A 21,910-nucleotide genomic window follows, 5' to 3' on the forward strand; every position below is an offset into this window, starting at 1 on the left:
ACTGGCAATATTAAAAGTATGGACAACTGAGATTTTCATTAATCAAGGACATTTTCAATGTAATGAATAGATGTCAGGGGACATGACCCATTGCTGTATAACAGGGAATTCTAGAGAACTAAGCTTCAGATAACTGAAGTAGTAATATATCTGGGTTTTTATTCCTCTTTAAGAAAACTCACCTCCCAATAGCAATACCCTACAGGCCAGATTGTGCCCCCAAACTTTCATGTTCAACCCCTGGCTGAAGTTAATGGAATTTGCTTATTTAAGGGCAAAATTTTCCCCTATGTGTTGCAGGTACTGACCTCTAGGACCTTCAAATGCCCTGGTTTCTGGCAGTGCAGAACAACAAACTTATTTTAACTCCTAGATGAAATGTAATCCTCTGGTCCATGGTACTTACTATGTTCACTGTAAACATGGATTGGGTGGTTGAGTCTGGCAGGACAGCAAGCACCTCCATGGAGGCATAGATCTCTAGAGTAAAGGAGTCTGTCTGTAAACTGACCACAGGTGCAGCAGTAGCCCTCAGGTTCAACATTGCGGGGCGTGCCTCTACATAATACTGAGCAATCTGTAGGGTTTCAAGGCAAAGAAGGAGAGTCTGAAAGTAGCTTTATATAGAACAAATCTGAACAGTGAAACTTATCATTCATTAAAATAGTTATTTTGAGAGGGTTCCTGAAGATCAAACTTTAGAAAAAAAGATGTTAACAAGATGGTAGAGTCCTTACGGCAACAGGAATAGGAATGTCTCCTGTGATGATGACCTGATCATCTTTGTCATATCAGGAATGTGGAGGAAAGTCCCCTCCATTACCAGAAGACCCATTCCCTTCAACAGATGAGCAATTTCCAGAGGATTAAATTCTAGTTTGTGAACATGTCTGAGACAAAGGAAACATGAACATGGCACTCAAACAAGCCAACAAAGAGGCTGAGGAGCCAGCGTATCACCAGTAGAGTGCATGGTGCTTTGCAGATAAATATGATTATGAGGAACTTTGGCTTAGGAGCTTGGCTACTGCATTTATGATGGGAAAAAAACTATTGTCATCCTGGAAATAGACAGGAACATTTAACCCCTAGAGTGCTGAGATTGTTTAGACTCATGCTCAGCATTTGGCACTAGTTCTTATATTCATTTTCAGTTCCTCAGTTTGTCTCTCCAGCCCAGCAGGAGCCCAAGCTGCATCCTCACTGCCCTCTCCACTCCTGCTCTATTCATCTTCCTCACATAAACTAAATGAGGCCCCACCATCTCCCTTGTCCTTCCATAGACCACATGCAAATGTTAGAAGTTGGCACCTTCCTCACACAGGCAGAGAGCCCCGGCTTCCTTCCTGCCTACCTGCCAGCTCTGTTTCCCAACATGCAGCCACTTTGCTCTTCACCGCTATCATCATCCTCAGCTGCTGATGCACGCTATCTCTCACCTGTCAGCAGCCAGGTGACCCAAGTCATGCAAATTTGGGCAGGAGAAAGGGGTTCTTAGCAGAGATGTCGTGGGGCCAGTTAGGACTCACTTGAAGCAAGAGTCGTGACCTGGACCTGCCTCCCAGCCACTGTGCGTCTTCCCCTTCTCCAACACAGTGACACACAGTGGCTCCACCAAACCATTGGAGGTTAACCAGTACTCAGATGACACCCACACTGGGACTAGCTAGGGTGGTTTCTGAAGGGTTCACAGAACTAAAGATACCCACCTCAGGAACGATGCTGCCAAATGTCTCTGTTGTTACATTAAAATAACTGGAAAGCTGCAAAAGAAATGAAAGAAATTATTCCATCCTGTGTGAGCTTCATGTCTAGGTTTTCTTTAAATCTGCTATTTATTGTCATTTTAATGACCTAGTGCCTTTGAACCTTGGGAAAATTCCTAGGGGGAGTCCTAGAGCACTGAGTCAAATTCTCACTAACGTGCCCAAAAGAAGCCCCCCCACATATTGGAGAAACAAAGATTAAAACCTTCTGCAGAAATACAGGTGCAATATTCTGCTCACATTTGGGCCCGTAGCCACCTGTTTGCTGGGATATATAGAATCCACTGGAGACAGGTCTCAAAGCTCTGCTTGGCCTCCCAGCTACAGGCAAAACTACTATGCTTTGTGACATCTGCTCAGCCCACAGGTAGAGCCAGTTCAGTTCCAGGGATCCCTCCTAGTAGTGAGTCAGCAAAGGCCCCTCAGAAAGCTGCCAGTAAGGCAGCAGAGTCCCCAGCATGAATTTCCTTGTCCTTTTCAGAGAAGCACATGGTTCAGATCTGTGACATATCATTTTGAAGGTGAATTGTGCCTATTTTGTACCTTGTTCAGTGGCACCTCTGAATTTGGCCTCAGAAATCTAGATACTACATAATGGCAAAATAAAGAATTAGTATTAGAGATCATGATCACACTCTGATAACTGCATGGCTTGGTTAACACTGAGCCTGTAACTGCACTGCAAATGAGTTTATATAAAATCCCCTTCTCTGAAGGACCATACCTGGAACACTTTTAATCCCTTCATCTGCAAGTGCCACTCACCTGTTCTACGATGGTGATGTTGAAGGCCCCTGCTGTGTAATAAGCCAGTGAGGCAGACTTGAAGAAATACTCAGAGATGCCGAAGTAAAGCATGGAATCACTCTTGTCTGGGAGAATGAAGGGAGCTTGTATAAAGGCAAGGTCAGTCCAATTTCCAACTGGATAGATTGTGCCCTGCAAAATATTATTGTCATTTATAAAATCAGGGCCTGTCAAAAACTCTGAATGCATTTACAATGGTGGATCTTACAGGGCCCTCCACGGAGAATGCTCTTGGCCTGATTTTCAAAGACGCCAAGCATCCACTTAAGACGCCAGAGGCTACTCAGGGATCAGCACTCTAGAAAATCAACTTATTCTGTGCCTAAATATTGATTTTTTTTTTACATTTTTTTTTTAAAATCTTGACCCTTGCCTCCATCCCCAGGAATTCAAATCTGAGAACTCTCATCAAGAGCTATCCAGTGATGTCATATTCTAGGATGGTGTGTAGGGAGAGAGGTGATCTCTAAGGCGGGGTGGGGAACCTTTTTTCTATCAGGGGCCATTGACCCACAGAAAGAATCAATGGTGGGCAGCACACAGTCCTGCAATGGGGGGAGGGGAGGAGCGGCAGAGGCTCGGGGCTTCCCCCAGGCTCTGAGGTGGGGCCAGAAATGAGGGGTTGTGGGTATGGGAGGGGGCTCCAGGCTGGGCAGGGGGTTGGGGTGCGGGAGGGGGTGAAGGCTCCAGCTGGTGGTGTGGGCTCTGGGGTGGGGTTGGGGATAAGGGGTTTGGGATTCAGGAGAGGGCTCCGGGCTGGGGCCAAGTGCTTTCGAGTGCGGGAGCAGGCTCAAGGCTGGGGCGAAGGTTGGGGTGGGGAAGGAGGTTCAGGGTGCAGGATCTGGGGGAAGTTGGGGTGTGGGAGAGGGCTCAGGGCTGGGGCAGGGGGTTGGGATGCAGGTGGGGGTCTGGGAGGGAGTTAGGGTGCGGGAGGAGGTTCCAATCTTGGGTGAGGGTTCAGGGTGTGGGCTCCGGCCGGGCGGTGCTTACCTCAGGCAGCCGGCTCCTGGTCAGCAGTGCAACGGGCCTAAGGCAAGCTCCCTGCCTGCCCTGGCTCCATGCTGCTCTTGGAAGTGGCCACCGTGTCCAGCTCCTAGGTGGAGGGGCCAGGGGGCTCTGCATGATGTGCACTGCCCGCGCCCGCAGCTCCCATCTGCGGCGGTTCCCAGCCAATGGGAGTGCGGAGCTGGCGCTGGGGGCAGTGCGCAGAGCTTCCCTGATCACCCCTGCTCCTAGAGGCCTTAGGGACATGCCAGGCTCTTCTGGGAGCTAGAGCCGACCCTAGCTTCTCCCTGTAGCGGGGCAAGCCAGCGCTCGTGGCTCCAGCCCTGCATGGGGGTGCTGAGGCTCGGGGCTTCCGGCCCGCGGCACGTAGACTTGCCGCAGGTTGGATGAAATGAAGCAGCGGGCTGGATCCAGCCCGTAGGTTCCCCAGTCCTGCTCTAAGGGCTTGTCCAGAAGGGGACTAAAGGCCTGGTCTACACCACGGGGTTGGGTCGAATTTAGCGACGTTAGGTCGATTTAAAAATGACTGTGTCCACACGACCAATCCCGTTCCGTTGACCTAAAGGGCTCTTAAAATTGACTTCTGTACTCCTCCCCGACGAGGGGAGTAGCGCTAAAATCGACCTTGCTGGGTCGAATTTGGGGTAGTGCGGACGCAAATCAATAGTATTGGCCTCCAGGAGCTATCCCAGAGTGCTCCATTGTGACCACTCTGGACAGCACTTTGAACTCCGATGCATTAGCCAAGTACACAGGAAAAGCCCTGGGAACTTTTGAATTTCATTTCCTGTTTGGTCAGCGTGGCGAACTCAGCAGCACTCAGCAGCACAGGTGACCATGCAGTCCCCCCAGAATCGTAGAGCGTAAAATGTTTCTACGCTCCCCCTATCATCTCTGTCCCTGAGGTTATCGCAGATTAGAAGGCGAAAAAAATGCACTCGCGATGACATGTTTTCCGAGCTCATGCAGTCCTCCCGCACTGATAGGGCACAGCTTAATGCATGGAGGCATTCAGTGGCAGAGGCCAGGAAAGAATTAAGTGAGCGCAAAGAGCGGAGGCAGGACGCGATGCTGAGGCTAATGGGGGAGCAAACGGAAATGATGAAACGTCTGTTGGGGGAGCAAACAGACATGATGAAGTGTCTGTTGGAGCTGCAGGAAAGCCAACAAGAGCACAGACCCCTGCTGTATCCACTGTATAACCGTCTACCCTCCTCCCCATGTTCCGTAGCCTCCTCACCCAGATGCCCAAGAACGTGGGGGAGAGGGAGAGGGAGGCTCCAGGCACCCAGCCACTTCACTCCAGAGGATGGCCCAAGCAACTGAAGGTTATCATTCAAACAGTTTGATTTTTAGTGTGGCTACAATAAGCAATGTGGCCTTGTCCTTCCCTCCTCCCCCACCTCACCCGGGCTACCTTGTCTGTTATCTCAATTTTTTTTTAATGAATAAAGAAAGAATGCATGGTTTCAAAACAATAGCTACTTATTTCGAAGGGGGGAGGGTGGTTGGCTTACAGGGAATTAAAATCAACAAAGTGGGTGGGTTTGCATCAAGGAGAAACACACACAACTGTCACACCAAAACCTGGCCAGTCATGAAACTGGTTTTCAAAGCCTTTTTGATGCGCAGTGTGCCTTGCTGTGCTCTTCTAATCGCCCTGGTGTCTGGCTGCTCAAAATCGGACACCATGCGATTTGCCTCAACCTCCCATCCCGCCATAAATGTCTCCCCCTTACGCTCACAGATATTATGGAGCACACAGCAAGCAGCAATAACAATGGGAATGTTGGTTGCACTCAGGTCTGACCTAGTCAGCAAACAGCACCAGCGAGCTTTGAAACATCCAAAGGCACATTCTACCACCATTCTGCACTTGCTCAGCCTATAGTTGAACTGCTCCTTACTACTGTCCAGGCTTCATGAGCCATGGGAGCAAGAGGTAGGCTGGGGTAGGTGCGACTGTGCGGTGCTGCCAGCTGGGAGAGCAGCCTGAGGCAGAAGCCTCCAGCTCACATGATATTCCAGGCAGGACTGAATCTCCATGAGATGAAACTTAAAGAAGAGAATGACCTGGAGTCTCTGGCTCCCATTTGGTGCTCTAAGAGGAGAATAGCCATGTCTGTCCAGGCGCCCCAATCAACCTCACCGAGGTCTGCCAGGAGCACTCAGGAGATGTACGACAGCTATCAGTCCTACTGCACCGTCTGCCGCGAAGCAAGGAGCTGCTGCTGTGTAGCAATGCAGTACCGTGTCTGCCAGCAGCACCCAGGAGACATATGGTGACGATGAGCTGAGCGGGCTCCATGCTTGCCATGGTATGGCGTCTGCACGGGTAACCCAGGAAAAAAGGCGCGAAAAGATTGTCTGCCGTTGCTTTCATGGAGGGAGGGAGGGATGGGGGCCTGATGACATGTACCCAGAACTACCTGTGACAATGTTTTTGCCCCAACAGGCATTGGCAGCTTAACCCAGAATTCCAATAGGTAGCGGAGACTGCGGGAACTGTGGGATAGCTACCCACAGTGCACCGCTCTGTAAGTCGATGCTAGCCATGGTAGTGAGGATGCACTCCGCCGACTTAATGCGCTTAGTGTGGACATATGCAATCGACTGTATAAAATTGGTTTCTAAAAATCGACTTCTATAAAATCAATCTAATTTCGTAGTGTAGACATACCCTTAGTGAGTGGCAAGCTGGGGTCTAGATCTATAAGCATGCTAGCCTATCATACACTAATTGACTGTGTGGACCCTACTATCATGCACTAAAAGTTCTCTAGTGCTCAGTGACCTACTAGGTCAAAGCTGCTACAGCCTGAACCATACAGGGTTTTACAGGTCAAAATCAACACCCTGAAATGCACCCAGAAACAAATTGGTAGCCAGTGCAGGCCAAGGAGCACAGGTGATGTAGAAAGAACAAGTAATATAGGAAAAGCCAAATATACTTGGAGTAACTATTGCACTAACTATAACATTAAGCAGGGGAGAAACAGTAAAGGTTTTAAGCTCTGAAGTGCCGAATATTCTGAAACTAGAATACTTTAAAGAAAAGAAAAACCTCTGTATCTTTTTACAAAACAAAACAAAACAAAATTTAAAATGATTTTTTAAATAGTGAAAATACTCAGGATGTTAAAAGTCCAAACTATGTATCCACGTAGTAAAACTAAATTGTTTTTACACTTCACGTAGCATGACAAGAAAATCTTACTACTCAGAATCACACCTAAGCAGGATGCATCATGTTTCCCTCATGTTTCCCTTAGTTGAAGGAATCTCCCAGGGTCTTGAGTCTTATGCTTTGTCTACACTGGCACTTTGTCAGCAAAACTTTGTCGTTCAGGGGTGTTAAATAAAACACCCACCGAATGACAAAAAGTTTTACTGACGAAAAGCGCCGGTGTGACCAGCGCTTTGCCAGCAGGAGTGCTCTCCTGCCAACAAAGCTGCTGCCGCTCATGGCGGGTGGAAGTTTTTTGTCAGCAGGAGAGCTCTCTCTTGCTGATAAACAGGATGCATCCGATGAAGTGAGCTGTAGCTCACGAAAGCTTATGCTCAGATCAATTGGTTAGTCTCTAAGGTGCCACAAGTACTCCTTTTCTTTTTGCGAATACAGACTAACACGGCTGCTACTCTGAAAGCAGCTCCACTGTGTGCCTTTTAGCGGCACGGCTGTAGCGGCACAGCCATGTCACTAAAAGCCTCGTAGAGTTGCCATAGCCTCAGCAGCGCTCTTCAGACTTGGCTTGCTCTCTCTCTCTGTCTACTCCCTGGATTTGTTGTTTAATCTTGGCTCCTAAAATGTACACTCTCTCCCCCTCTCTCATTCCAGGGTCCTGATCTTCTAATTCATACAACGCCCATTGAAATCAATGGACAGGATAATCAGGCCCCAGAAATCTACTTCCCTCTCTTCTCCTAGGGTTGGTTACACACTGTGTTTTCCCTCTTTTCCTTTCTCTATTTTTTCTTTTAACCTGCTCAATCTTCTTTTACTGCTCTCTACTTGCTATGGGAAATTGACCAACAGAATCAAAATGACCTGTTCTGTTAATTTATTTAACAACCATGTCATGTTTCTACAACAGAATTGTTGGAAAAAACAAACCAAATGAGACATTGCTTTGGAGTCTCTCATCAGATTCAGGTCATAATGTTGAAGCAAAACCAAACATCTGTTGTCTCTTGTCTTGGATTGTAATCTCTTTGGGGCAGGAACTGTCTTTTTGTTCTGTGTTTGTACAGTGCCTGGCGCAACGGGGTATTTGGCCATGACTGGGGCTCCTAGGTGCTATGGTAATACATATAAACAATAATAATAATGTAATAACCATGCCAATGTAACAAAGGATAAGAAGTCTATCAAAAGAGCACAGTTGTAGACAGCTAGCATTAAAGTCAATTACCTTTAAGTCCAGATCAATGTATGATTGGAAGACTCCTGGAGAGTGAACTAGGGAGTAGTCTATTTGGGCAAAGGCATCGATCTGGGTTGGGACTGTAAAGGTGGTAGACAAAACAAAACAGCTATTAAGTATAACACAGCCAGTAATGTTTAATTAAGAGTGAATGCAGTTCTTGGACGAGAAAATGCTCAAAACAAGAAGGGAGGAAAAAATCAAAACAAATGTTTGTGGTTAAGAACTCAAGGTGTTCTCTTTGGAAACCCCACTGACCAACAATGACTAGATGACCTCCTGAGGTCCCTTCCAACCCTGGTATTCTATGATTTCTTGACATTGTTGACCACTTCTGAGTGCATCCTATGGGTCTGTAACTTGCAATTGATTTCAGTTGAAGTTCTGTGCTTACCGAGAGGGAAGAATGGACCCTTAAAATATTGTGGCAAGGAACCGGTAAGTACTACGCCTTTTGGGCTCAACCCTGCGAAGAGCTGGGTACCTCCTTCAAGATACAGAGGGCCCTCAACTCTCCCAGTCTTCAGGGATAATTGATGACGTACAGCACCTCCCAGGAAGCAATCAGCACCTTGCAGGTTTAGGCCATTATAGATGAAGGCCAGATTTTCAAAGGTACGTAGGCATCTAAAGAAGCAGATAGGGGCTAATGGGATTTTCTAAGGCCTGGTCTACAGTTCGCGATTATTTTGGAATTAGCCGAGTTACCTTGAAATAAAACTGGCTTCGTCCACACGACCAAACCAGTTTTTTCGATTTAAAGGGCTCTTTACTCCAATTTCTGTACTCCACCTCAGCAAGTGGAGTAGTGCTAAAATCGAGATCGCAGTTCCAGGTTACAGGTACTGTGGATGCAGTTCGACGATATTGGCCTCCGGGAGCTATCCCAGAATGCTCCCTGTGACCGCTCTGGACAACACTCTGAACTCCAATACACTAGCCAGGTAGGCAGTAAAAGCCCCGGGAACTTTTGAATTTCCTGTTTGGTCACCATCAGCACAGGTGACCATCAGCACAGTAAACCATCACAGGCGACCATGCAGAGTCCACCATCTCAAGAGACCACGCAGTCCCGGATTCGCAGATGAGCTTCAGCATGGTCCGAATGGGAGGTACTGGATCTCACTGCATGTTGGGGAGACGAATCTGTTATGGCAGAACTACGTTCCAAAAAAAGGAACGCAAATACATATGCTAAAGTCTCCAGGACCATGACGGAAAGAGGCTACTCCAGGGACACAGAGCAGTGTCGTACAAAAATCAAGGAGCTCAGGCAAGTGTACCAAAAAGTCAGGGAGGTGAACGGGTGCTCTGGGTCACAGCCCCATACATGCCGCTTCTACCATGAGCTGCATGCAATTATGGGGGGTGATGACACTACTACCCCACCACTGTCCATGGACACTTGCAAGGGGGGAGTAGCACGGAGCGAGGAGGATGAGTTTTTGAAGGACGAAGAGGAGGAGGAGAAGGTGGAGGACAGTGCACAGGCGGCAAGTGGGGAATCTGTTTTCCCCCCTAGCCAGGAATTATTCTTAACGCTGGAGCCAATAGCATCCCCCTACTCCCAAAGCATGCTCCTGGACCATGACCCTGAAGAAGGCACTTCTGGTGAGTGAGAGCTTGATCAGAGCCACACGGTGAGGGGTGGGGGGAAACCCAGCTGTGCTGGGCTGTTCGCGTTTAGTTTAAAGGGCTCATCCCTTCTCAGAGCCTCATCGGAGTCCCACGGTGTGTGTGTGTGGGCGGGGGGGAGCAAGGGTGTTGAGTGAAGCGATCATCCCAGAGAGCCCGCAGGCTGCCTGCAAGCTGAAGTCTGTTGCCTGGCCGCAAGTGATGGCTTACTCACACCAAAGTGGCAGATACTTCAGTATAGAAGGCAAAATGTGACCTTGTACAGAAAGAATATGTGCTGTGTACTATGAATTTCCTGTTTCACTGAGAAACAGTGTCCCCTTTGTTCTCTAAAATGTATCTTTTAAAATACTACCCTCCCTTTTTCTCCTCATGCAGCAGTGCAAATGTTTCAATGCGGCCCCTATCTGCTCCGTCACAGAGGCTGGTCCAGATTAGAAGGCGGAAAAAATGAACTTGGGACGACACGTTTGCCGAGCTCATGCAGTCCTCCCGCACTGATAGGGCCCAGTTGAATGCATGGAGGCAAACAATTGCAGAGTCGTGTAAAGCGTTACATGAACACGAAGAGAGGAGGGACGCATGTGATGGGAGCAGGCAGGATGCTATGGTCAAGCTCATGGGGGAGCAAACTGACATGCTTCGCTGTATGGTGGATCTAATGTGGGAAAGGCAGCAAGACCACAGACTGCCGCTGCAGCCCCTGAATAACCGCTCTCCCTCCTCCCCAAGTTCCACAGCCTCCTCACCCAGACGCTCAAGAACATGGGGGCGGGGGAGGCTACGGGGACCCGCACTGATAGGGCCCAGTTGAATGCATGGAGGCAAACAATTGCAGAGTCGTGTAAAGCGTTACATGAACACGAAGAGAGGAGGGACGCATGTGATGGGAGCAGGCAGGATGCTATGGTCAAGCTCATGGGGGAGCAAACTGACATGCTTCGCTGTATGGTGGATCTAATGTGGGAAAGGCAGCAAGACCACAGACTGCCGCTGCAGCCCCTGAATAACCGCTCTCCCTCCTCCCCAAGTTCCACAGCCTCCTCACCCAGACGCTCAAGAACATGGGGGCGGGGGAGGCTACGGGGACCCACACAGTCAACCCCAGAGGATTGCACAAGCAGCAGAAAGCTGGCATATCCTAAATTTTGATTTGGTTTCTGGACTTGTCCTTCCCTCCTCCTCCACCCCCCTAACCCAGCCCTCCCCACCCCCCCAGTCTAGCTTCTGATTTCTCTCAATGTTTTGTGTAACAAATAATAAATAATAAAGAACGGTTTTTAAACAATTGTGACTTTATTTCCTTTAATATATATATGTAGGGGCAGGTAACTTTAAGAGAAACAAACACAACTCTCACACCGTACCCTGGCCAGTCATGAAATTGGCTTTCAAAGCTTCTCTGATGTGCAGCACACCCTGCTGCATTCTTCTAATCGCCCTGTTGTCTGGCTGTGCGAAACTGGCTGCCAGGTGAGTTGCCTCAACTTCCCACCCCCCCATAAACATCTCCTCCTTACTCTCACAGATATTGTGGAGCACACAACAAGCAGCAATTACAATTGGAATATTGGTTGTGCTGAGATCTAACCGAGTCAGTAAACTGCGTGCTTTCAAACATCCAAAGGCACATTCTACCACCATTCTGCATTTGCTCAGCCTATAGTTGAACTGGTCCTTACTACTGTCCAGGGTGCCTGTGTACGGCCTCATGAGCCATGGCATTAAGTGGTAGGCTGGGTCCCCGAGGATAACTATAGGCATTTCAACATCCCCAACAGTAATTTTCTGGTTTGGGAAGTAAGTCCCTTCCTGCAGCTGTTCAAACAGACCAGAGTTCCTGAAGATGCGAGCGTCATGCACCTTTCCCGGCCATCCCACGTTGATGTTGGTGAAATGTCCCTTGTGATCCACCAGTGCTTGCAGCACCACGGAAAAGTGCCCCTTGTGGTTTATGTACTGGCCACCCTGGTGTTCCGGGGCCAAGATAGGGATATGCGTTCTGTCTATCGCCCCACCGCAGTTAGGGTACCCCAGCGCAGTAAAGCCATCCACAATGGTCTGCACATTTCCCAAAGTCACTACCCTTGATAGCAGCTGGTCAACGATTGTGTTGGCTACTTGCAGCACAGCAGCCCCCACAGTAGATTTCCCCACTCCAAACTGATTCCTGACTGACTGGTACCTGTCGGGCATTGCAAGCTTCCACAGGGCTATGGTCACTCGCTTCTCAACTGTGAGGACTGCTCTCATTTTGGTGTCTTTGAACTTCAGGGCAGGGGACAGCAAGTCACAAAGTTCCATGAAAGTGGCCATACGCATATGGAGGTTTCTCAGCCACTGGGAATCATCCCATACCTGCAACACTATGCGGTCCCACCAGTCTGTGCTTGTTTCCCGGGGGTTCCACAGCATGAACCTGGCCCAACAGCACCATGATCTCCCAATCACCACATGCCGTGCTTCTAGGAACGTCTATGTCCATGTCCTCATCAGTGTAGTAATCGTGCTGTCGTCGCTTCCTCGGCTGGTTTTGCAGGTACTGCACATACTGCTGGATAATGCGCGAGGTATTTACAATGGTCAAAACTGCAGCAGAGATCTGATCGGGCTCCATGACTATGGTGCCTGCATGGGTAATCCTGGAAAAAGGGCACGAAATGTAGGAGAGCAGAGTGGCAGCGGAAGCTGTGCTTTTGGGTTCACCGTAGCCGATCAACGGCTGAAAATGGTTGTCTTCTGTGGCTTTCACAGAGGTGGAAGCCCAGGACAGACAACATGGAGAAGCTCGGAAGTGTGGCAATAGCGGGAGAGCAGAGTTGGCGGCGGAAGCTGTGCTGCTCGGTTCACGATGGCCGAGCACAGTTGAGTTGGAGAGGTGGATTCATAGTAGCAGGAGAGCAGCGGTGCACCATCTGCTGAAAGCAGTATGGTGTCTGCACACCAAAAAGGCGCAAAATGATTGTCTGCCATAGCTTTCTGACGACACACACCCAGAAACACCCGCGAGTATGTTTTTGTCCCATCATGCACTGGGAGCTTAACCCAGAATCCCAATGGGCGGCGGGGATTGTGGGAACGCTACCCACAGTGCACAGCTCCGACATTCGATGCTAGCCTTGGAACTGTGGACGCAATCTGCTGAATTCACATGCTTTAGTGGGGACACAGAAGACAGAATGTATAAAATAGCTTCTGAAAATTTGAATAGAATAATTTCGAAATAATTTTGTACTGTAGACATACCCTAAGGCACCTAAGCAACAGGTCAGGTGCTTAACTCCCATTGATTTCAGTGTACAGCCCCTTTGACCTTCTCTATGGTGTGTTTAGCTCCATATTGGATTGAAATTCCATCATAGTGGTACAAGGCTGATAGAAGATCATTACATCTGGAGTACGCTCATTGAAATGGAATAGCTTTAAACAATAGACTGACGCCCAAACAGGAGAACTGGTTTATCGGGAGAGAAGTCACTTGGCAATGCAGTCACCTGCCAGGGGTCTCTGATTGGCTGGGGAGGCTGATCCAGGAGACCCCTAACAAAGGGACTGGAAGGTTATAAAATATAGTAGCTAATCTATTCAGAGTCCTCCCTGACCATTTTTCATGAGCTCAAGCTGAGAGGAGGAGCTGCATGTAGCAGGCTGATGAGAAAAGTGGAAACCTGCCTTCCTGAACACAGATGGGCCTCCAAGGATTCCCAAGGGAAGGGAGAGCGGGAAGGGAGAGCTAGCGAGTGGAAAGCATTTAGGATGTTTGTTGTTTTATAAATGATCTGTACTCTCTTGGGCTTTATCTGTTACTTAAAAGAGCAATGTGCAGGGTGTCTCTGTGTGTGTTCTATGCTTCACAACTGCCATGTGCCTCCTGAAAGGATAAACTATAACCCAGCAGGCTCACACCTTTTGATGGAGTTCTGGGAGAGGGTGTGTTTAAACTATTGAGGTATCTTGGAGCATCAGTGCTGATTCTAGGTATCTAAGAGGCTCCATTGCCAGTAGCAGGCTGAGAGTCAGTGCCCAAGAAAGGTGCCAGAGAAGCCCAGGGAGAAAACAGTGCTACAGATTGCTGAGACCCAGGGAAGTTTAAACCAACCAGTGACTCATCACAGCTGTCTGATGGGTACCCAGCAATGGGAGCTCAACCGAGATCTGTGACAGTAGCTGACAAGAAAACAACAAAATCTGAACAGCATAAGATGAGAATTGTAAAGAAAAGGCAACGTCAGAGACTCACCCTGAAGTGTTCTGAGCTGTGCATCAATCTGCTGGATCCCTTGTCTGATATTTGGACATGACTGTATAAAAATACAGAGAGATTACGTACTGGCTAGTATATATTGTATCCTTTCCTCTCTAGTGGATGAAAGTCAGATCTGCTCAAGTAACTGCGATTATCTCACTCCCTAGTGGCAGGTCCACAAATTCCTGTTTTATCCCTTATGATGTTTGCATGCAGTTTAGCTGACAACCACGATGTACATAGCCACAGATGTGTTTAGTATGAGGCGCATAAGTGTAAAAAATAACTGATCATCATAGCTCCATGAACTAAGTTGCTGGCCCTGCTACAGCCCCTTTGTGCAAGTCAGCCAGAGGGAGAATCTGACCCTATGGTGTTTATGATTATTGCCATGGCCAGGAATTGAAGAATTTATTTGGAAGTTGGTGCCTGCAAACTGAACCTGCTGGTCAGTGCAGAATCAGGTTGTATTTTTTCTAGTTATCAGATTATTCCTTAATCAAGTTCAAGAATGTTGCCTCTGAGATGATGCAGTTTCATGTATTCCTTAAGTTTCTCCCTTTAAACAATTTATAAAGACTTACATGTATATCCAAGCTCCTGTGAATGGGCTTCTCCAAGTATTTAGTAAAGAATTTATAGAGCCAGCTGGAGAAAAGAAAAAGAAGAGAAAAGCCATTGCTTCAGTTAGTTGAACACTATAGTTTCTGTGTGTCATACATCCTAATATACTTACATGTGTAAACTGGACCTGTGTGAAATCTAATATCCTAGCAGACAACTAATCTAATAAGTGTTGTATTAATTTATTTGTAGGCCCCAGTATCACAACATAACCTGTATGAGGATAAAAGCCCAGTGTATATTGGACCTGTCTAATCTGAAAACTGCCAGAAGGCCACCTTTTGAATGGAGATCATTTCAGTGCTATGCACACTAAGATCTATGGAAATGAAAAGCACCATCAAGATTAGGAGTAATTAGACTGGGCAGCGGCATGAAGGCCTGCTCATCAGCCTCAGACAGGGGCGGCACCAGCCCTGCCCCCGCTCTTCAGTTAAGTGCCGGCCCTGCCTCCTTCCCTAAGCCATGCCCTCTTGCCAGGTCAAACGCCGGAAGTTGAAGCTTGGCTGTGTGGGGTAGATACTGCTCTGGCTGGGGCTATAGTGTGTGCAGCTGTGGCACGCCTCTCTCCTCTTCCTGCTGCTGCTCCTTGGAGCCTGGGCTGTTCCTCAGCTCCCCACTGCGCTTTGACTGCTCACAGCTGGTAAGAGCTGCCTGGGCAGGGGGACCTGCTCTGGGCTGATAGAGCCATCAGGGAGTAGCGACCGTATGGGGCACAGCCCAGGAGCCTGGGCTGGAGCTGGTCAATCTGGACGACTGCAGGGAGCCCCGAACCCCCCACCTGCCCAGGGTGGCACGCCCTGGTGGGAAGGGACATGGATTGGCGCTGCTCTCGGGCACCTTGGTCTCCAACCTGGACTTCCTTCTGCACTGCTGCTGGCAGCAGGTGCTGCCTTCAGAGCTGGGTAGCCGGAGAGTGGTGGCTGCTGGCCAACAGCCCAGCTCTGAAGGCAGTGGGACCATCAGCAGCAGTGGAGAAGTATCTGGGTAATGTTTGACCTTTGTACTGGGAGAGGTGGGTATGGCGGGGGAGGCTAAGACAAATTTTGGGGTCGCTATAGCCCCTACAATCCCCCTGCCCCCAGTAACACCTCTGGCCTCAGATATAGGACACGCCTTCTCATTCTCACCTAGAGAGGTTGAGGATTAGAATATTATCTAGAAAACAATGGATGTTAGTGTTGAAATAGCATGTGGAACAGCCCACTCATCCATGCTTTCTCTCTCACTATCTAAAAAGGGCTCCAGCACAAACCAAATGGCTGAAGCTGTACCACCAATGTACGTTCCCTTCTGAATGACACATTTAGTTTAATTCTTGGGGTGAACTTCATTCAAAATCTTGGCTACGTTTTCAAGTTGGCCTCCAATTGTACATGGGCAATTCTGCATGTACAAGAAACCTATGAATACAATTTTTGCTGTGTTATCACCAACAGACACTAGTGATAAACTTCACAGGCACTAAATTCATTTACACTCAATTTGTTTGTGGAAATTACAGTTTGTGTATTTAAATTCTATCTTTTTTTGTGTACACAAATGGCACATGTTGTGTACTTGCAAAATGAGATCATGTTCTGAAAATCTGTCTTGAGAAGATTAATTTTCAAACTTGGGGACCTGGATTAGGGCCTGCATTCTGAATTTTGGTGTCCACACTATCAGATAGACTCCTAAAAATGTATCTGGGTTACTAATTTTGACAAGTGGGCCTTGCACCACTGACTTTGTTACTTTCCACTAGAGTGTATAAAATCTCTTGCACATACCTGATTGTTCCATTCAGCTTGATTTCCACACCCCTAATACTCATCTGGCAGCTATCCAGTGACATTGATGGGTGACCTGTGCTATCTTGTGACATGGTAAAGACTGCTGTAATAAATACTCCTGAAATGGACACTGTAGCTCTTCCACTGTCTTTGCTGCACAGACAAAAACAAACTCAGTTGAAAAATCTACTTACGGGGAACATCCAAGAATCTAATGGAACAAAGTGACTCTGTTTCTTTCACTGAGGAGGAAATGCCATTGTTTTGCCCATCTCTATTGATTAAAGTAGATTGTAGAAGTAGTTCCTGTAAAGAATCAGGTTCCACACACTAATCTCGAAAGTGTGAATGTTGGAATGATGTTGGATTTGTCAAGGTTGCCTAATGTCATAATTTCACAGAGACTGTCCGTCTGATCCATGCCAAATGGTGACTCTCCCATGATCTTTGTGAGCTGTAATAATACTGTCACAAAAGAGCCATGGAACTGCAATAGAAAGAGCTACTTAGGTTCGAGAGTGAATGTGATTATGACTTTCTCGTAGAATGCAGTAAATTTCCCTTAGTCTGGGGTCCAAAGGGGTGTCATCCTACACACTAGGGAATTGAAAGTTGAGCAACAAAAATGGACTGGAAGGACTGGCCTCGGAGGAACGAGTACAGGATCTGAAAATATATAGATCAGAAAAATGATGACCATACTAAATGTCTATATTAAGTATTTGTTATTATTTATACATTTATATATTATTTATACAATGCAATATGTATGCATGGCACTTTATAGACAAGTAAAAATGAAATGACAATCCTTGCCCTTACAATCTAAATATTTCAAGAATGTAAATAGCATGGTGGGAGAACTTACTCAGCATGTCACAGCTAAATACAACATGGAACAGATTATTTAGCATAAGTACATAACACATTTCAAAGCTCACCTTAAGTGATCACTCTCGTTACAGTGTGTATGGTAACACCCATTGTTTCATATTCTCTGTGTATATAAATCTCCCCACTGTATTTTCCACTGAATGCATCTGATGAAGTGAGCTATAGCTCACGAAAGCTTATGCTCAAATAAATTTGTTAGTCTCTAAGGTGCCACAAGTACTCCTTTTCTTTATTCAAGGGGAAGTGGCCCGTTAACACCCCTCCAGTTACAGGGAGGAAACAAAGCTGGGGGGAAGGGAGGTTGATCAGTGGGTTACAGATCGTAATAAGCCATAAATCCAGTGTCTCTGTTCAGACCATGATTTTCAGTGTCTAGCAAAGTTATCAATTTAAGCTCCCAGGCTTATCTTTTGAAAGTGTTGTGCAGGTTTCCTTTGAGGACATGGACTGATAGGTAAGCTATAGAGTGATTGCTCTGTAAAAAGTGTTCGTCCACTGTGTTACTTAGTCAACAATAACGTAGACAGTCCTGGGGGCCTCTCCAGAGAAGCCCAGGAGTGGGAGGGTGTAAAGATAGCTTAAAGCCACCATAGTCTGCACTTCCCCTAGGCTGTGAATTCCATGCTGTGCCTCTCGGGGCATGTCTACACTTGAGCTGGAGGTGTAATTTGGGTAGACGTATGCTAAAATAGCCATGTAGTCGCAGCTGCTTGTGCGGCAGGACACGCTAGCCGTCCTCAGTACATACCTAGGGTCTCAGATGGAATTGTACTCGGGGCTGCTATCCTATCCCACCTTCTGAGCAGCTGCCGCTACACACCTATTTTTAGCACACTGGTTTGATCAGGGTTAGTGCGGGTATGTCTACTCAAACTGGAAATTACACCTCCAGCTCCAGCGTAGCTGTACCCTTGGAGGTGTAGCATAGACGCTCACTTACTGTAACTGCACTTTAATTACAGTGCCCTGATTATTATAGAGTGCGACACACTGTACAATAAACTTCCTAAACACTGAGTTAGCTAGCGGGCTGGACAATGCCAGCACACTAATAGATCTTTGATCTTTTACTTGCCACTGACGCATCATTAGCGGTGGGATCTCTATTAACATCACAGTGTTACTTGGAAAGGAATGACTTACAATGGAGAGCTCTGTTAGACTGAATGGTGTATGCTAACAAATTGATGATGTTAACTGATAAAAAGTACCTGGACTTAGATAACTAAAATTTGTATTTTCCATTTTAATTTTTCTTCCACTAGAAAATACTTGGGATGCACAGTTCTATACTTACAACAACCAGGTCCTGATGCTCCAGTTCATGCTGACGGTTGCGTAAGCATGTTGAGTTGATAGTTTAATCCCAATCCCAGGTATGAGGGATATGGAAGCATCTGGGAATTCAATGGTGTTAATTCTTACCCTATAAAATCAGAAATAAGGATATTAGTTTGCATTTCAAAAGCAAACGAGAATCTGAATCAAAGTTTAAACTTGATTCAGGGCCAAACTCTGCTTCTGAGAGAGAGAAATTCTCAGAAGCAAGACCGAGCCTCACCCCATGGCAGAAATGTCCCACTCCAGCACTGGAGTGAACTCTACCCCTCTTTCTATTCCAAATAAGATGAATGCCATGAATGTCCCAGTCACTGGAGGTTTTTAATAACAGGTCAAACAAACATGTCCGGGATGGTCTAGGTTTACTTGGCCCTGCCTCGCTACGGAGGGCTGGACTGGGTGACCACTTGAGGTTCCTTCCAGCCCTACATTTCTATGATTCTATGAATGTGTCTCATCTCTCAGAATCAAGATTCTGGTGTAAATATTTGAAATTATTAATATCAAATTCACTTTATGTGACGATTCTTGCAACATCTATTCACAAATTGCTGTGTTGGGAGAACATCCCTCCCAGTCAGCTTATTCACTTGACTAGTCCTGGGAAGCAAACACAAAGATCATCGTTGAAGTGTATTCATTTAAAACGTTTGAATTAATGTTCACTGATAACATTTGCAATATTCACCCAGCTCCATCTATTACTAATCTCTAGCGATATCTTGTAGTTTTTCTGGAGATTGTATGGGCCAAATTTTCAAAGGGTGATGTCCCATTTGCATTTGCCAGTGTGTTTTCACATACAGTTAGCTCAAGTGTGCATGCAAATTAGGTAAATGTTTGTGTGAGCAACCAGCTGGATGTCTGTCTAACCTTTGTGCATCCATGTCTGTGATTTATGCGTGCATTTAAGGTAAACTGAGCAATCAAAGGCAGACTAACAGTTACATACATAGATTTGCTTGAGACCTTCTGCCCTCCCCTTTGAAAGTTTGATCCTGTACATTTTTAATTTTGTGCTTTTCATTACTCCAAATCTATAATTTCTGTATCACTTGTGTTCAGTGTTTGAGACTCAGTTTGCCTTCTGCATTTGAGATCTTTGAACCTGGTCAGTGACATACCTGCTGGCTCTTAGACTCATACTTCAGGTACAGCGTAACCTATTCATCTGAAAATATGGACATTTCCTGCAAGGATTCCTACCAATAAGTAGAATATAATGTTTACCTTTTTCTTTCTTTCCTATAACTGTCAAACTGGTTTGCAGTACCTATATCTTAGGTGTCAATCGGCTATCAGGACCCTTACCCAAGTCATGCTGGTAGCACGATAATTTACTCACAGCTATATTCTGAATCAGTAGCAAGTACCCCAGAGTAATCCAAAGTGCGTTATGGACACTGGTAGTCTTGAAGGATTTGCCTCCAGCCTCAAATCATAAATGTGTGCATTGCCCATTAAATTATAATCAGTGTATGACATGGTGTTATCTCCATGACAACACATAAGCACAGTACCCTAGATAGAATGCAGTGTGCTGACACTACATTGCAAAGAGCTATTTCATGCTATTGTTTTAAAATACCCTTTCCTAGTTTGCTTACCCTGAAATTGTGTAGTCCACATCACCAACTCCAGATTTCTCCCGGCCACTCCAATCTGGGAAGCTTTCTTCTTTCATTCTTTGCTTCAGGATCTCCAGCCCGATCTTCTTGCCTGCAAGGGTACAGAGACCTCTTCAGTTCCCTAATATAACTGGAAAGTTTACACAATGTAGTTCAAGTTTAGGGAATTTCTACTGCTGCCCCCTTCCCTCCATATCTGGGAGTTGCTCTTTCACTTGCCCTGCCATATCTATGGACTCTTCTTCTCCCTCCCACCATGCCATTTCCTCCTTACATTTAATCTTTAAACCTTCTTTTTCTCTATAGCGGTGAGCAACTCATTCTCAGGGTGTTCTTATACTTTGCACTAAGGGCTCAATATAATAAGGTAACTATTGGAAGTATCAGACTTACCATAGTCCAGCCCTTTCTGTGTGATCCTGACTTTGATCCCAGAGTTAGCATCAAGCTGCTGGATGAGCAAACATAACACGAGGAAAAAATACCAAAATTTCAGCATCTTTTCCTGTTTCCACAGCGACCTGTTGACAATATTTATAATTAAACAATGCAGATTCATGCAAAAAAGCCTCATGCCTTACTAATGGCCTGAGGAACAACTGCTCCCCCACTGTGGATTGGATATGAGTGGGCAGTGAGGATCTGGGGACTCAGCCAGTGACTTTTCAGCATGTAGAAGAACTTTGCTGACGCTGTTCTACTGAGCCTACAAAGGCGCGTAAACAGGCCAGGATCCATGGGCTCTGTATTCCTGCAGATATTAACCTTCTGTGAGACATGGTGGCTCTGCTACGTTTTCCCCCATCTGGTCTATTCTGCCACCAGCCCCACCCTAAGGAGCGATGATGTGGCAGAGCAGCAACTACCAAGAGATGCAGATCTGTCCTCCCCTTGGGCACCTTGTAACATCAACAGTGGAGGATGTGGAGCCACAGCCTGTACATAGATCATCACTGAAATGCAGTGGCGGGTGGCAGCAGCACACAGCTCACTGAACTATAGAGTGGAGAAGACATTTTGGATGAGCAAACCTGGGCAAACTCTTCTTCTTAAAGAAAGTGCCATCAGGTCTGTTTCCAGTGCATGGGGTGGTCTAGGCAATGAAGAGTCTGTGCAGGGTGACTCGGCACCCCCGTATCATGGCATAGAAGTCTGTCGCGGCTCTGCACAGCTCACCACTGTTGTGGTGAATGAGTGTAGCCAACCATGTTCTTTGGGCTCTGTGACTAGAATATTGGAAGTGGAATACATTTATGGCAAGGCTGAATGGCAGGAAAGCTTAGAGAGCAAGATCTAGTAAACTGTGGAGTGGAGTGGTGGAAGCCTGGTCACTGTGGGCTTTTAAAATTAGATTGGACAAAGCACTAGAAAGTGTATGGAAGAAGGGAACAATCCCACAAGGAATTGGACCGTATGAGCTAATACAGCGGTTTTCTAACTGTGGTCTGTGGTCCACTGCATACAGGGCTGGCTGGTCACATCATGCTGGTTCTCCTTTCTCCCAGTGGCTATATTGCATTACTAGCAGCTAACCATATACATTAAACGCTTGCCTAGTTTTACTTTGCCATGTAAGCAATTCCTGTAGTGACCACAGGGGATGGTATGCAGAGGCAGTTGTGAATGGGAGGGGAGGCAGGCTGCATGATGATCTTTGTGTGATGATGGCAGTCCACACCGGAAAAAAAGAGTTTGTGAATCCCTGATATAATGGGTCTTTCCTATTACTAACTCAATGGTTCTCAAACTTTTTGTGCTGGCAACC

The 21,910-nt window shown here is 46.7% G+C and overlaps 1 protein-coding gene across 2 annotated transcripts in view; it reads right to left on the reverse strand.

The window, feature by feature from the left end:
* The window catches only part of BPIFC (BPI fold containing family C), a 45,690-nt gene that overhangs the window by 6,859 nt on the left and 16,921 nt on the right, over positions 1-21,910 (reverse strand). For both annotated transcript variants that reach the window (XM_077807552.1, XM_077807551.1), the window contains exons 2-11: positions 20,539-20,666; positions 20,125-20,236; positions 18,474-18,602; positions 16,280-16,435; positions 14,468-14,531; positions 13,878-13,938; positions 7,991-8,082; positions 2,532-2,705; positions 1,710-1,763; positions 407-577 (exon numbers count right to left, since the gene is read on the reverse strand). In XM_077807552.1, coding sequence (XP_077663678.1) covers positions 407-577; positions 1,710-1,763; positions 2,532-2,705; positions 7,991-8,082; positions 13,878-13,938; positions 14,468-14,531; positions 16,280-16,435; positions 18,474-18,602; positions 20,125-20,236; positions 20,539-20,644 — 1,119 coding nt within the window. In that variant the 5' untranslated portion in view covers positions 20,645-20,666. The remainder of the gene's footprint in view (positions 1-406; positions 578-1,709; positions 1,764-2,531; positions 2,706-7,990; positions 8,083-13,877; positions 13,939-14,467; positions 14,532-16,279; positions 16,436-18,473; positions 18,603-20,124; positions 20,237-20,538; positions 20,667-21,910) is intronic.

This window comes from Eretmochelys imbricata, chromosome 1, assembly GCF_965152235.1.
Source record: "Eretmochelys imbricata isolate rEreImb1 chromosome 1, rEreImb1.hap1, whole genome shotgun sequence".
NCBI lineage: Eukaryota > Metazoa > Chordata > Testudines > Cheloniidae > Eretmochelys > Eretmochelys imbricata.